Source organism: Egretta garzetta, unplaced genomic scaffold (genome assembly GCF_000687185.1).
Source record: "Egretta garzetta isolate BGI_Z169 unplaced genomic scaffold, ASM68718v1 scaffold280, whole genome shotgun sequence".
In the NCBI taxonomy this organism is placed as follows: Eukaryota; Metazoa; Chordata; class Aves; order Pelecaniformes; family Ardeidae; genus Egretta; species Egretta garzetta.
The window spans coordinates 899,611-913,962 of NW_009258219.1; the positions used below are offsets into that span (position 1 = coordinate 899,611).

At 36.7% G+C, this 14,352-nt stretch overlaps 1 protein-coding gene across 1 annotated transcript in view; it reads left to right on the forward strand.

Moving 5' to 3' along the window:
- Positions 1 to 2,414: 2,414 nt before the first annotated feature.
- The window catches only part of PARG (poly(ADP-ribose) glycohydrolase), a 70,122-nt gene continuing 58,184 nt past the window's right edge, over positions 2,415 to 14,352 (forward strand). Inside the window, exons 1-7 of the mRNA XM_035890651.1 lie at positions 2,415 to 2,479; positions 3,403 to 4,386; positions 6,835 to 7,021; positions 8,191 to 8,313; positions 9,594 to 9,677; positions 9,934 to 9,976; positions 10,673 to 10,713. Of these exons, the coding sequence (XP_035746544.1) occupies positions 3,446 to 4,386; positions 6,835 to 7,021; positions 8,191 to 8,313; positions 9,594 to 9,677; positions 9,934 to 9,976; positions 10,673 to 10,713 (1,419 nt within the window). The 5' untranslated portion in view covers positions 2,415 to 2,479; positions 3,403 to 3,445. The remainder of the gene's footprint in view (positions 2,480 to 3,402; positions 4,387 to 6,834; positions 7,022 to 8,190; positions 8,314 to 9,593; positions 9,678 to 9,933; positions 9,977 to 10,672; positions 10,714 to 14,352) is intronic.

Consider the following 14,352-nt stretch of genomic DNA (forward strand, 5'->3'; position numbering starts at 1 on the left):
TTGAAAAAGTTCCCACGTGGCTTTCTTAAGTTATTTTTATTTGAAGCTAATGCTGTCAAAATAAAATTTTAATGCACCATAAAGTACCTGTTTCAGGAATAGGAAGGAATGTAGGGAAGGAGAAAAAATCCAAACAGACTTGCTATGGTCTTTGGTTGATAAGTTAAACCTCAGTAACTAAGAGGCAACTTTGAGTAGATAATAGTATGAAGTTACATGTGTGCCCTCCTGCAGAGTGATGAATAAGAATCTTCTAACAAATCAGTTTTCCTCAATGGTAGATGCTGAGGAATGGTTTGGTTTATGGCAATGATTTGGGGAATCTTGAATAGAAATTTAGAGACCACTTTAAAAAAAATTCCACCAAAGTCTGGTTTCGTGTTTGTACTGAATGTAAGCATATGCTGTCTTTTTGTTGCCTCCTATGTTTTTATGACCTTATCTGTAGCAAAAAGAGATGTTAGTAGTATTAAAGAAAAATGATATGTGATATGTTACAAACGCACGCAGCATGGGAAACAAACAAGAGTTATGTTGTTTATAGGGATTAAATGGCTAGTCAGATATGAAAGTTCAGAACAAAGCCATTTTGTTCTGTTCTGCTGCTATAATTTCTATTTATTGTGCTAATGATTCCTTCCTCAATGCAAGTTTATACCTCAAGAGGTAGTCAGCTGCCTTTGAAGAGGTTTATTCATCCCATGTTTTAACATGTCTCTTTGGGTTTTTTTTCCTGGCTGCTTCTTTCCCCGTTCCTGTAGGCAATTTAGGTAAACGCTTCAAATATAAGAAGGTGAAATTTGGCAAACAGAATGACTAATATACTTCAGCTTTAGTGCATCTTTAGTAATAAAAATATTTTAGTTCATAAAATCCATCAAACAGTTATTTTTGTCCAAGTAGGGTGAAGCTGAGCATTTGTTGAAAAATCGACTTGGCTGAGTGTGGCGCGGGTATCTTTGTGCTTGTAATCTACATACAGCTTGGCATCGCTCCCTGGTGACCTGGTCACATGGGGGCAATATTGCATTATCACTTGTGCTGTTTCAGAAGACTTAAAATGATTTAAACATTTTCTGGAGATTATTTTTTTCATTCTAGAAATTCTGTACTTTTGATGAGGATATTTGATAACCAGATGTGGAAAAGCATTCAAGGCCTCAAATGTTAGGGAAAGCTTTTATGAAACAATGTCTCTTAAGTTACCTGTGGCCTAAGCTACCTGTGCTACAAGTTACACAACCTCCATTTACAGTAAAATGCTGGGTCTTTTCTGTAGTGACTATTAATCAGCATAGCCAGATCTGCAGTGCTGGTTTTTAAGTTCTGCAAAACTACTGGTGCGATAGGGGAACTACAAATTTTACTTACCCATTTGAAAGCAGTGAGTAAACACCTCTCACAGTCAGCAGTGCCAGCTAGGTAACTTCCCTTGGCAAATGGAAAGAAAGGGAGCTGAAGCTAGTTGCCAAATTTTCAGAATTGCCTTTAAATGACAACAATAAATCAAAACTAAATAACCCTTCTTATACTAATGAAGATTACTTTCCAGTTGTGAAATAACTGCTTTGAGTTTTTTCTCCCTGTTCCCCACCAAGTGTCTATGTAATTAGTTCATGGGCTGCTGTTTCTGTTGAAAGCTTGTCTGAACTGCAACATCACAGAGACTGATCACGTTTACTGGAGCTGTGTTGCTGGTAGTAAATCTGAAAAAAATGTCCCCTTTGCATTTGTTGCTGTTTAGGGGAGTAAGCATTAATAGGCTTTACAAATTGTTTATGGATGGAGGGGAAAAGAAAAAGTCCTTTTCTCAGCACTTGTCACTTCTAATGTGTACAATCTTTATATTAATCATCAGTATGCCATAGTATGCTATATGTAAATAAGGTTCTCAGCTGGGTCTTCTAAGATGCCTGGTTGGTTGTTTGTTTGTTTTAAGCTATGTCATGTTGCCTCTTGGTTCCAAAATTCAGCAGAAATCTTTCAGGACTCACTGTGGTGGTGGTGGTGGTAATTAACGGTGATAATGAGAGCAGTAAAGTTCAAGTTGCTTTTTTTTTTTTTTTTTTTTTTTTTTTTTTTTTTTTTTTTTTAATCTAGAGATTCACTGTATGTTTTAAACCATATTAAAAAAAAAAAAAGTTGGATAAAAAAAAAATCTACACACACCAAGCCTGGCATTTGTAAAGATTGCTACAGAAGCCACAGCTGCTGACTGATACTAATTAAATATTGCATCACATGTAGTTTTAATAGTGTTAGTGTCTGGATGCTCCCTATAGTAGAGATGATAATGAAGACTTAATTGAGGCATTTTTATCTCTATCCAGTACAAGTTATCTTATTCATATGCAATCATGTTGCAGTTTTATTGTGTTTCATGTAATAACATAGTGAACTGTCGTTTTTCAGTTTGTAAACAGCGGACAATTACCACTTGGTTGGAGAATAAAGGACCCAAGACAACTGAGTCCAAAAGGTAAAATGCACAGCATACCTATTCCAAGGTTGCGTTTTTCGAGTGGGCCTGTGGGCAACTCAAAGTGCAGGTTGCCAGTACAGCTAGCTACTGGGAAAAAAGGCAACTCCCTTTCTGCTGCTTTCCTTACCTTGGTGCATCCTCTTGGGTATAACTAACTGACAGACTTTCACACCCAAAAGCTAACTAGTCCCTCACCCCTCCCCTCTAACTCCCCAAACCCAAACTTTTTTGCTGACTTATCTTCCTGATGTACCTCACTGTTGAGGTGAATAAATACTGCTGCTGCAAAGAAAAATAACAATTGTTTTAATGTGTCTTTTAATTTTTATTATCAGCTCTAAATATATTTTACTCTTATGCTTTTGTATTGTGAGTTTTTTATTTTTTTTTTTGTCTAAGTCATGGGCTGCTTATAAAACTAAGGAAATACTAGAATGTTTTTGAGATTACGGGCTACTGTGTCCTGCTCTTCTGAAAGATTAATTTGTAGCTCTGAGGGAATGGCTACAAACCCATTGATTTCCTTGCTGACTGTATTTAACTGATTAAAATGAAAGTTAAGGAGGACTTTATCACGACTGCTAACTTTTTTCATCTGGAGAAAATAAGTAAATAATAGCTTAATACTGTTTAAATTTGAGAGTAAGGATAATGAATTGGTGGAATAGATTTCTAAGGTAAGCAACTGATTCATCATCCTTTGGAGCCTTTAAATGGAAATAGGTTGTTACTGAGCTATGTTACCCAGTGCACTAAAACTTGTTGATCCTGGTAGTGCTCGCTTGCAGAGTATAATGGGTAAAATTCTGTAGTTTCTATTGTATGTTTATAATCATTCCTTTAAAAATTTATATATATATAAACACACAGAAACTTCATTTGGAGATAAGACATTAAATTCCCTTATTTCTCTTCCACAGCTTACACAGCAAAATTAATAACAATACTGAAGCAAATCCCAAGATGACTTCCATTAAAAAAGATAACTTTTGTGAGCATGATGTGAAAAAGCTAGAGAATATTTGTCAGCAAAATTATTCAAAAATATCTGTGGAAGTTGGTGCAAAGCATGTAAATTTGCCTCAGACAGGGAGCATGTATAACTGGGAGGCTGAGGACAAAGATCCAGTCTTAGACACAGAGCCTGTGAAGGGGACACAGTCTGGAGACCTCTTTAAAAATGCCAACATCGATCAGATGCACAAAACTGGCAAGCAGACTCAGAGAGCCTGTGAAGAAAGCAGTGACAATTGGACTCAGAGGAAATTATCATCAGACCGGTCTTTGAAAATGGGAAATACAAAGCTTTCTTCAAAAGACACCGAGACAGATGGACAAGTGGCTTCTTGCAATTCACAGAAGCTGAAGAGTTGCAATTCTGTCTGTTTAACAGGTGAACAGGAAGAAGGGGATGTAGTTCCGGAAAGCCCACTTTCAGATGCTGGCTGTGATGCTTGTGTATCTGATCTTGGAGGTCCTGGGAAACTGAGCAAGTGTCAGAGCAGTTCAGGGGAGTCACCTGCGTTTGAGAAAGAAAGTGAACCAGAGTCACCAATGGATGTAGATAATTCCAAAAATAGCTGTCATGGGTCAGAGGCTGATGAAGAAACAAGTCCGTTTCTTGATGAGCGAGAGGAGATTAATATGTCAAAATCCGTAAACAAATCTTTTAGAATTCAATATGGGGATGCTGAACTGGAGTCAAGAAAGTCACGTTTTTCTGCCAAGGTCTCTGGAAGCTTTGAGGAAATAGATAATTCTGTTAAAGAGGGCGGTCTGCCTACAAAATCACCTGGGATCTCTCCTGCTCCATCATCAGAATGTAAAGGTGCAAAACAGGGTGTGAAGAGAGACTCCAAAATCACCTCTCACTTCATGAGGATACCTAAGATCGATGAGAAAAGGTAGCGTTCTGTCTGTCTCTTCATCTGTTTTTTCACACTCTAGAATTTCCTTTTTGGTGATAACACTTTGGAGGCTGGATTGTATAAAGAGTTTTGCAAAATCTGTGTTAAGACACAAAGACAACTTTGATGTAAGCTTGAAGTAACTTATTTTTAATGGGACTACTTGTGGTTTTTTTGAAGGATATGTTTGTCCAGTGCAATTTTTTACATTAAAATTAAAGACATGGTAGGAAGTTGATTTTCTTTATCAAAGTGATTTAAGACCATGGGATTTTTAATGCTTGAGACTGAATGGTGGTACAGGAATGCTTTATGGAGTGTAGCTCTAGCATTCTGATTTCCTTCAGAATACTTGAGGAAACTGATGTGGTTTTAGTTTCATCTGTCAAAAATACTGAATCTATTTTGTTGAATATTTGATTGAAATAGACATGAAAAATTCCACTTGTGAAAGCGGTTGTAGAAATGTGTGTGAGTGGGGTTTTTTTGGTTTCGTTCATAATCTGGGAGAAGGACTGGTGGCTACACACTACAGCAATGGAAATGGAAGCCCTGAGCATGACCCAGGATGCCGTATGCTAAATGCTGCCTAAGGACAAATGGATAATCTCTGCTCTGAAGAGCTTAGATTTCAGTGGGAGCTGAGGAAGTGAATAAACAGCAAAGGAGTAAGCAGAAACAAGAGGACTCTGTGTGTTGGTGTAATAAGCAGTTATTTCTGTAGACTCAAGTCATTAAAGTAGGGCAAGAAAGTAGTTCTGCACATCTTTACTGGGAGGCCCTTTCTGGTTGTGGGGAGCAGCACAAACCGTGCCTTTCAATGAAATGAAGAAGAGGGTGATGGAGGGAGGCTAACTAGCAGCAGGGGTGCATTTGAGAAATCTTAAGAGATGCGTAGGCTGAGAGTGGATTTGGAAAACAAAAAAAGGTAGTACTTAGGAAAAATGGATGGAGGAAGAATTTGATAAAAGTAGTATGGAGAAGGTGGTCATAAAGTTTAAAATGGTGGGTTTAGGAAGTACTCTCTTCATTAATGCAAATGAATTGCTGTTGTAGCAAAGCATCAGAGGTTGAGGCTTGTGTTTGATGGTGCTAGAGCATCATGTGTTATAATAAATCTGTGTTTGAGAAGGGAAACTCATGCAAAGGTTTTGCTGTGTGGATAGATGGGAATCCTAGCAGTGCTTTACAGAATAATTAGTAAGGTAGAGTATGAGGCTCGAGAGATTTTTTTTTTATTTTATTTTATTTTTTTTTTCTCCTTTTTGGGGCCTAAACAAGATGATACAAAGGTTATAAACCTCAGTGCCAGGCAAAACAGTGGTGTTGTATATAGTGCTTCAGAGGGCAATTAGAAAATCTTATAAGTTTTCTTCCTGGTTTTTGTTAGACCAGGTCAATAGCAGATAATGGAGCAGCTCAGATCTTAACTTGCGGATAAAGAAGCAGTAGTGTATCAGACAGGTTTCAGTCATCAGCAGTGCTGTGCTGGAATTACCCTCCGGCTCTCAGATGAGCACAGTGGGCCTATAGCCAGCATCACGCCGATGTGGCTACAGCGTTTGCCTGTGATCGGCCAGGCTGACGGTGCTGTCTGCACCTGAAGGTACTGGCATATGCACAGATGCAGCGAACGGGTTGCACAACATCTTCATCCAAGGGTGGAGTAAGTTCGCTAAGGGGAATTTAAAGGTCTAAACAGTACCTCAAAGCATAGGCTTTTAACTTGATTTGCATTTAATTCTGAACTTTCTCTTGCATGAGAAACCTCTGGTATGTTACATCAAACATGCAGCAGGTTCGGATTTTTCTTCCCCAGAATTTCTCAGATCCATGCACATACCTCTGATCATTAAAGAGGATTAGTTCATCTTCTCTTGAATGTATTTGAATTTTGCAAGTGTTTTTTGGATTACTTTTAAATTTCTACTTCTATTGCAAGTATTGTATGCCTGGCATGAAAAATACAACCCTAGTGAGAAAGGGTGATTAAGAAGTTTATAATTTTTTTTTTCCAGTTTGAAGAAGGAATATGTGCATCTGTGCATGCACACGTGTTTGTTTTCTAACAGTTGAGAAGGGGCTGTAGAGGGTATCCTGAAAAATGAGACTGTCTCCTGTCTCTGGGTAAACAGATCCTGTTGGGCAAGAGCATGACTCTGCAGAGGAGAACCCTGCCTTGCTAATATATTGCAGTTCTGTGGAAGTGTTCGTAAGCTTGTAGAGAAGAGTGTTTTGGTAGACATCATGTCCTTGTGTGTGATGGGGAGGAGGAGGAGGTGGTTGGTGGTGTGGGTTTTCCCCAAATAAAGCTTTGGCCTGGGGCCAAAGGTTAGCAAATAAGCTGAATCGGTTGTAAATGTAATGCTGGAGTGGAAGTTTGTGTATTTGCCTACCAGGTTTTTCAGTGGAAATAAAATGTTTCAACCTATTCTATTTTAACAGCAGAAAAGAAAAATGTGAATTCAAACCCCGGAGGCCAGGAAGGAAGATTCCTAAGTATACGCCACCTCCTCTTCCAACTAATAAGAAATGGTTTGGGACACCAATTGAAGAGATGAGAAGAATGCCTATGTGTGGGGCCCGTCTTCCTCATCTGCGACCCTCAGCCAGTCATACAGTAACCGTCAGAGTACGATAATTCAGTGTATTACCTGAAATCAAATTTCTTACTGAATCGTTCAATAATATGAAATGCCAAATGTTAGTCTTAAAGTATTAGCAGGTTGTGGAAATCCTTCTTTGCTGTTCCTTGGGAGCAGACTGGGGCAACTGATTTTCCTGAAAATTGACTTTTCTGATGCACAAAATTAGGGTATTAAGATCCAAAAGAAATGTAATTATAGTTTTACTGCCTCTGGCTTCTTAGGGACAAGTATTTTTCTTTTGCATAGGGATGTGTGTGTACTTCCTTGTCTGAGTAGTAAACTGTGGGAATTTAAATATGTCTGCCAGTAAAATTTGTACTTCAGCATTTTCATGTTACATTTTCATTTTAATATGATTCTGTTTTGGGTTCAAGATATATAAAAGGCTCAGATATTTAAGATCTAAAACCCACAAAGAATGAAGAGGAGTTTCTAGCAATTTTACCACTGCATTTTAGATCAAATCTGATATAGTTGCCTTTAATCCTTTGGCGTGGTATGCAGTCAAATTATTGTTGAAATAAAACAAGTGACCAGAAATCTCTAGGGTCATGGATAAATCACAAACAAAAGAAAAGCACATAAAGTTTAAATGCAAGTTTTGAGAGAATCTGTGCTGCCAGAAATCCGTATAGCAGATTAAGTCTTTAAGAACATTGTGTTAGTTATTTTTACATTTCTGATATTCTGTGAAGTAAACTTGAAATATTGCTATATCTATAATGATTTCTCATCCTCTTCAGTGTTAGGTTAAAAAAAAAGTTATTTCTGCACATGACTATGTTTAGCTTGGAAACTACATTTTTCAAAATATTTGTATGAAACTATGTAGATACTTAAACTCATAAATGAGGAAGTATTTGGCTGATAATTACATGTATTACCTTTATTTCAGCATGTTATAAGAGGTCAAATGATAAGGTGTTCTTTTCACCAAGCTTAACATAAGAGTAACAGGGTAACATGGATTTTTTTTATTTTTTTTTTTAATCTGAGTATCTATCATGTGGTCAATTTGTAGCTTTCCCCTTTCTAAAAAGGGTGGCTGTAGATAAGAGCTTTTTTAAGCTGTTTTTGCTTACTTTTTATTTCTTCCATTTAAAAACTTGAAAGTAGAGTCTGACCTTTTTCCCGCCCTCCTTCTGTGTTGCAGGTAGATCTTCTGAGGGAAGGAGAGGTCCCTAAGCCTTTTCCAACTCACTACAAAGACTTGTGGGACAACAAACATGTTAAAATGCCCTGTTCAGAACAAAATTTATACCCTGTAGAGGATGAGGTAAGATAAAGTATTTACAGTTGTGTAATCAAATAAGTTTGTTTACATATAGATGAGTTTTCGGTGTACTGCATTTGCTGAGTTAGCAAACTGAGTGTATGGAATTGGAAAATGAAATAGATGAACATACCTGGTCTGAAAAGCTGGAATCTGGGTCGTGATGCATCAAACAGAGCAGAAGATTTTTTTTTTTGGTAGTAATTATTTTATCTAGCCATTGATCTGATGGTGTATATATTTCTGTACTTAGGGAGTATAAGCTTATGCTTCATATATAAGTTATCTATTTGTTATATATTTTATGTTTTTGGGAAGCAATTTGGGATGCCAACAGATGTAAGTGAATTTATAACCATATTCGGAATATTCTGTCAGGTATTGCTGATAGATTGAGGTCTATCTGCCTGCTGTTTTGCTAAAACAATAGCGGAGAGATTAGAGTTGGCCTTGCATGGTTTATTGATCCAGTATTTCTTGTCACTGCTCGAGGCTTACTTAAACATACCCACTGAAATACTTTAGGCTGTGGTGAGTAAAACGAGCAGGTGTGTCCTGTAGTGAAGGCTGTATAATGATTATTGATACTTGAACACAATTTTTATAGCCACTAGGAAATACTCTCCATATTTTTATCAATTTTACAGATATAGTATAAAATGAGTTTAACTGATGTTTTGGAGATAAAGTGTTCATAAGATCTTTGTTGCCAGTTGAGCAAGATTGAGTTGTCTCTGTCCTTGTGCTAGTCTCGTAAGAAATATTATTGCTTGCAATGGCCACTAAGACTTTCTGTTGAGGGAAAAGTATCACAGGATGTCTTAAAATTGGGTTCGCCAAGAGTCAGCCATAGCAATATGCTTTTATAATCTGTGCCCTTATTGTTCTTAATACTGCATTTTTATAAAGTTGGTTCGGTTCATATATTTTAGTTGTGGATTTTATCTACAAAATCCACTTTCTTCACAAGGAATGTACTGAACATTTTTTGTCCTTCTTGAGATGGCATGAGGAAGAGGGCTGCAGATGTGAAAAAGAGCTCTTTATGAATTTTGTGAATGCTTCAACTAAAAAGAAACTCTTAAGGAAGTAAAATATAGTGGGCTGGAAGTTGCAGAAGTACTTTACAGTTACTCAAAATATGTGCTTTGTTTTTAAAGAACTTCACAGATAAAGCAAACTTTCTTTAAAAACAAATGTGGCAAGGAAGACGTTTATTAGTAAACATGTCTTTCTGTTTTGAATAACTTACTCTAACTTTGTTTTGGGCTCTTGTTTTAAAGAATGGAGATAGAACTGCTGGAAGTCGATGGGAACTAATCCAAACTGCCTTACTTAACAAATTTACTTGCTCGCATGATTTGAAGGTAAGCTTGTTGATTTGAAATCAAGTCCGTATATATATGTACATATGTTCAGGCTCTCTGTGTACTGTTAGTGATTCTGGCTCAGTCCTATTTGCTTAATCACTTATGAAAATAAATTTTAAAAAATCTATGCTGTTCAAGGGATTCCCTAAGAGTCTTAATAAATAATTATGTATTATTAGAATGAATTGTCTTTTTTAAGTCTACATAAAACCGTGTTGGTCCAGTGGTACCTACTTCCTTGTGGTACATGTAGCTTGTAGGCTTTTTCTACAACCAGCTGGTAGGGCGATGCACAGGTGAGAGCTTGAAACTGTAACAGTTCACACCAGTATACACCACTAAAACAATTCAAGCTGCTGAAAGAAACCTGTACATTTTAGGGACTAATGCTCTCTTGATAACTCTTACAGTTCTCATTGACTTTTAATGAATTGTGATTATATTTCTTGTAAAGAATAATGGAATTTAGATTATACCTGAAAGGCAGGGAAAGGAGGAGAATGCAAAAACTACAGATAAACTATAAACAAATAAATAGTGCTCTCCTGGCAACTAAGGAAACATCCCTTGATAATCCTATTTTATTTGGTATTTTTTCTTGAGAATTTTTTAAGGGTGGTGGTTGTTGTAAAGGCCCTATTGTCATGATTCTGGTCCTTTAAGTTTGTAAACTGGTAAAACTTCTGCTAATATTTCTGAGGGACACTTTTTTCATATTTTTGAAGAGAGCAAGCACTGGGTGGGGAATGTTTGCTGTGTGTTGTAGGGAGATCCAGGTGTGCCTTATCTTATTTTCTGCTAGGAGGAAAAACCTGTAGACAAAAGCTTATTCAATGCTTAAACCTAAAATACAGGATTCGAGTCACACCATATTAATACGGCTTTATGGATTTTGGTAGGCTCTGTGACAGGTTTTAGCCACTAGATGGTACTGCTGCTTCAAAAAGGAGTTTCATGAACTCGTTTTTCTTGTGTTAGTAAGTATCTCTGAGGTTTATTTTGTTGTGCTCTTCTTACTGACTTCTGTGAGAAGGTAAACTAAGTTGATTTAACATAGCAAGAAAAGTAAAATATAAGTGACTACTTTGCCTATATATATATATATATATCAGTGTTTTGGCTTTATTTCCCTTTTCAAAAGGAAAAGTATTGCAATCATCATCTATGAGGATGGTTATTTGTCTGCTAACTTCAGGTGAAATGATGATTTTACTTTATAAACTGGATTCATTTTAAATCTTAAAGTGGGTAATTTGGGTGCTTCAGTAACAACTGAGGTTACTGAAGGTAAGGTGAAAAATGCCTTTTCTTTGGTTTGTGATAACCAGATTTAGTAATAAATCGTGTTAATATTTCCACTGTAATTTTTTAAGAAGCATTGCTCTCTTTTTTCCTTTTTTAAACAACTTTAATGTAATATTACAGTGGTGTTTGTATGGACTGTGCTTTGCTGGTCTAGCAGTAAAATTTTGTTCTATGCTGAGATGATGAATTTAAAATGTAGAGCCTTTGAAAGATTGGGGTGAGTTTTATGACTTCATGTTACCTTCCTGGAAGAGGATGGAAAAGAAAACTGCATAGTTGATGGCAAATGCAAGTTGGACTGTTATTAATGTACATCCTGACTGATGTTCAGAAACTATGCTAATTAAAGTAGCATGGGAGATTAAATGAGATGCAGTAGAAACTGTATTTTTCTTCCACCAACTCAGAAGTGCTTTTAAAACGTGTGCTTATTTTCTTGGCAGGGGCTTGCTAAGCTGTATTAAGGTTCAGTGGAAACTAAATTTGGTTTGAAGTTAATTTTGTTAGTTATGTATGTTTAAAATAGATGTCTGCTTAATTCATGTGATCAGAGGAACTGTTCTTTCTCTTGCCTATTTCCATTCCTTATAGGGACTACTATTTTACAGAATGAGTTTTGTTTTGCATACAACACGGTATTGTTATTACTGACAGAAGGTACCTATAAAAATACTGGTGGTATCATATTTGCTAGCCATGGGAGCTACTGTATTCGCCCATCTTTCCAATTTAGAGCTCCCTCCTCTCATCTGTGGCGTCTGTTTTTCAGGCTGGATGGTAGAGGCTGTGAACATTTGCCACCTTTGCTCCTGTTGACTCTTGTACTAACTGAAATTAGCTTGGCCTGTTCAACTGTTTAATCTTGTGTTATTAAATAATACATATTTAAATTATTAGAATGCTTTAAAGTACAAGCAAACTATTTGTTTAATACTCTGACTCAGGAATGTACCTGATTTGCATCGTATTGTTACAAATGCAGTTGAGCTTGTCCTCATGTGTTCGTATCATGCATCTTGGAGTTCAAAAAACTGTGATTAGATTCAGAGATCATCAGCCAGGGAGAGCAAGTTACATCAGCTGTCTCCAGAGAAGAGAGGAACAATAGGGAAATAACTATGTATTGGGCATCAGTCTTTCACTGAGGGTGAAAAGGCAATTTCTGCCAACTGGGAATGATGATTTATTTGTGAGGTTCCCAGATGAAGGGAGGAGAGCTGTTTCAAAACATGGATTTTAGACCAAGGTGAAGAGTGTGCAGCAGTATATTAAATAAGGAACAGTAAAATACTATAAGACAGTGTCTCCTTGTAGACCACGGGAGCAAAATTTTACCCTGGCTTGCTTTATTGAATATATTGAGTTTAGCGAATAGAACATGTGGAAGGGATATATCTTGTAGAGAAATGTTTAAATCTTTTCTGTTATTAAGGGATGTGTGAATTCCTTCAAATTCTGTAACTTAACAAGGCATCTGCTTTCAAAGACTATTTGCAGTCTGCTTAAGTGAGCAGCTAGTGAGTGAAAAGTTGAGATCCTCTGTGGAAATGACCTAAATATACACCATTGGCTTGTGTATTTTCTTGTTTATCTTCTGGGTTTGAGGGAACAAGGGAACTGTTTCAGGTGACATTTGCTCAGCAGCAGTTGAGAGGGTTGGTTGAAGGGAAAGGTAGCTTGAGTGGTCAGTCCAAAGGGAGGGGCAGCAGCTCAACAGAGGGAGAAATAGTCACAAATATATATTAAGAGAAAAAGATTAAAACGGTCTATGATTCTCAAATATCTGTTTATATGCTTGGGCACTATTGACTTCCAATACATTCTTAACCAAGAATTCTGTGGTCTGATTTAGGAGAGAGCTGGGTCCACAGATCTAATGGTGTCTGTTTTAGTGATTCATTTAGGGCCACTGTATTCAGATATTACTTCAGTAGATCTGTGCTTGGTAAATTATAAAGTACCATTTGTTATTTTGTAATCTGATCCTGGATACAGCTCATCTTATCTATTAATCTGTTAAATGCTTTGATATCAGTCTTACATTGTGTTTCCTGTTTTAGGTAGTTTCCTTCCAAGTTACACGGTCAAAATATGCATTATTTTTAAATCCTACTTGTAAAATTTAAATCAATTCCCTTGTAATAAAAATAATTACCAGTTTCATAGACTTCAGTTTATTTTTCTTTTAAGATTAAAACACTTTCAGCTTCCTTAACTAATGGGAAATAAATATCATGTACCTGAGCCAGGATTTTTTTTCCAAAACAACATACCTTGACATGTACAGGCTGACCGGTTTTACAGCTTGTCCAAAACATTGTCAGAAGAGGGAGCCCTCGCGCTATTTTTCCAAGGATTCTCTTGGATGCCAGTTAATGTGTGGAAGTAAAATTCCTATTTGTACAGTGAAGTAGATTTGGGAGCTTGGGGTTTTATTGTTTCTTTGAAAAAGTTCATAGCACCCATCAGTAATGTACGTAAAGCTCTCGGTAGCTTATTTGCTTCAGACGTCTGACAGTTTTGTTATCCTCTATAGAATTTCCACACTGTTGTATTGATTTGTTTTGCCATCTGTTTGTTAATATTGGCAAACAGGCTTAGGATTTATTCAAGTTATTACTTAGTGGATGAAAATTATTAGTCCTAACATTTGTCTTCTTACTTGCAAAATTATTGTCACTTTGAAGTCATCCTTGCATCTGTTTTCCCAGAATTTACCTAGAAGCCAGACAGGAAAGAGTAAGCAACAAGCAGAAAAGGAAATGTAAGGCAACTGCTGTGGATGGAGCTGTCTCGGGACCCACACTGTGTTGTAGATGAGCTTTATTTACATGAATGATGATAGGTTGGGAATTTATTATATGCTTTTGATCAACAGTGCTATGTACTGTAGTAGTTTCTATTTTTCTTTCTTGTAGATTTGCCCTTCCCCTTCCAGGCAAGACCAAATTATTTTGCTTTTTCACGAGTGCATGAAATAAAAAGTCTAGTGATCAAGCTTATGTCTGAGACTAATCTCCAACAACAGCAACCTTATTTAAAGGGAAAAGAAGGGCTTTATAATTTAAGACAGTCACACAGTCTGCTGCTTTAAATTGGGCCTGCTTGTTCTGGACATGCTTTGTTTTTATTGTATTGCTTTAAAGTCTCTTAGAGCTTAAGCATAATTCTTGTTAATGTTGTTTCATGAACTCTTCCTCTTATTGCTTGCATCTGTCCTGGTCTTTCAGGAACAGAGGAGTGTTTAAATCTGAAAATTACATGACATTGTCTAAGCAGTGCAGAACTTTCTTTAAAAGTGATCCTTCTTTTAAATTCAATTTTAGTTTTATAGTATACAAGTTAAGTCAGCAGGATTTATGCTGTG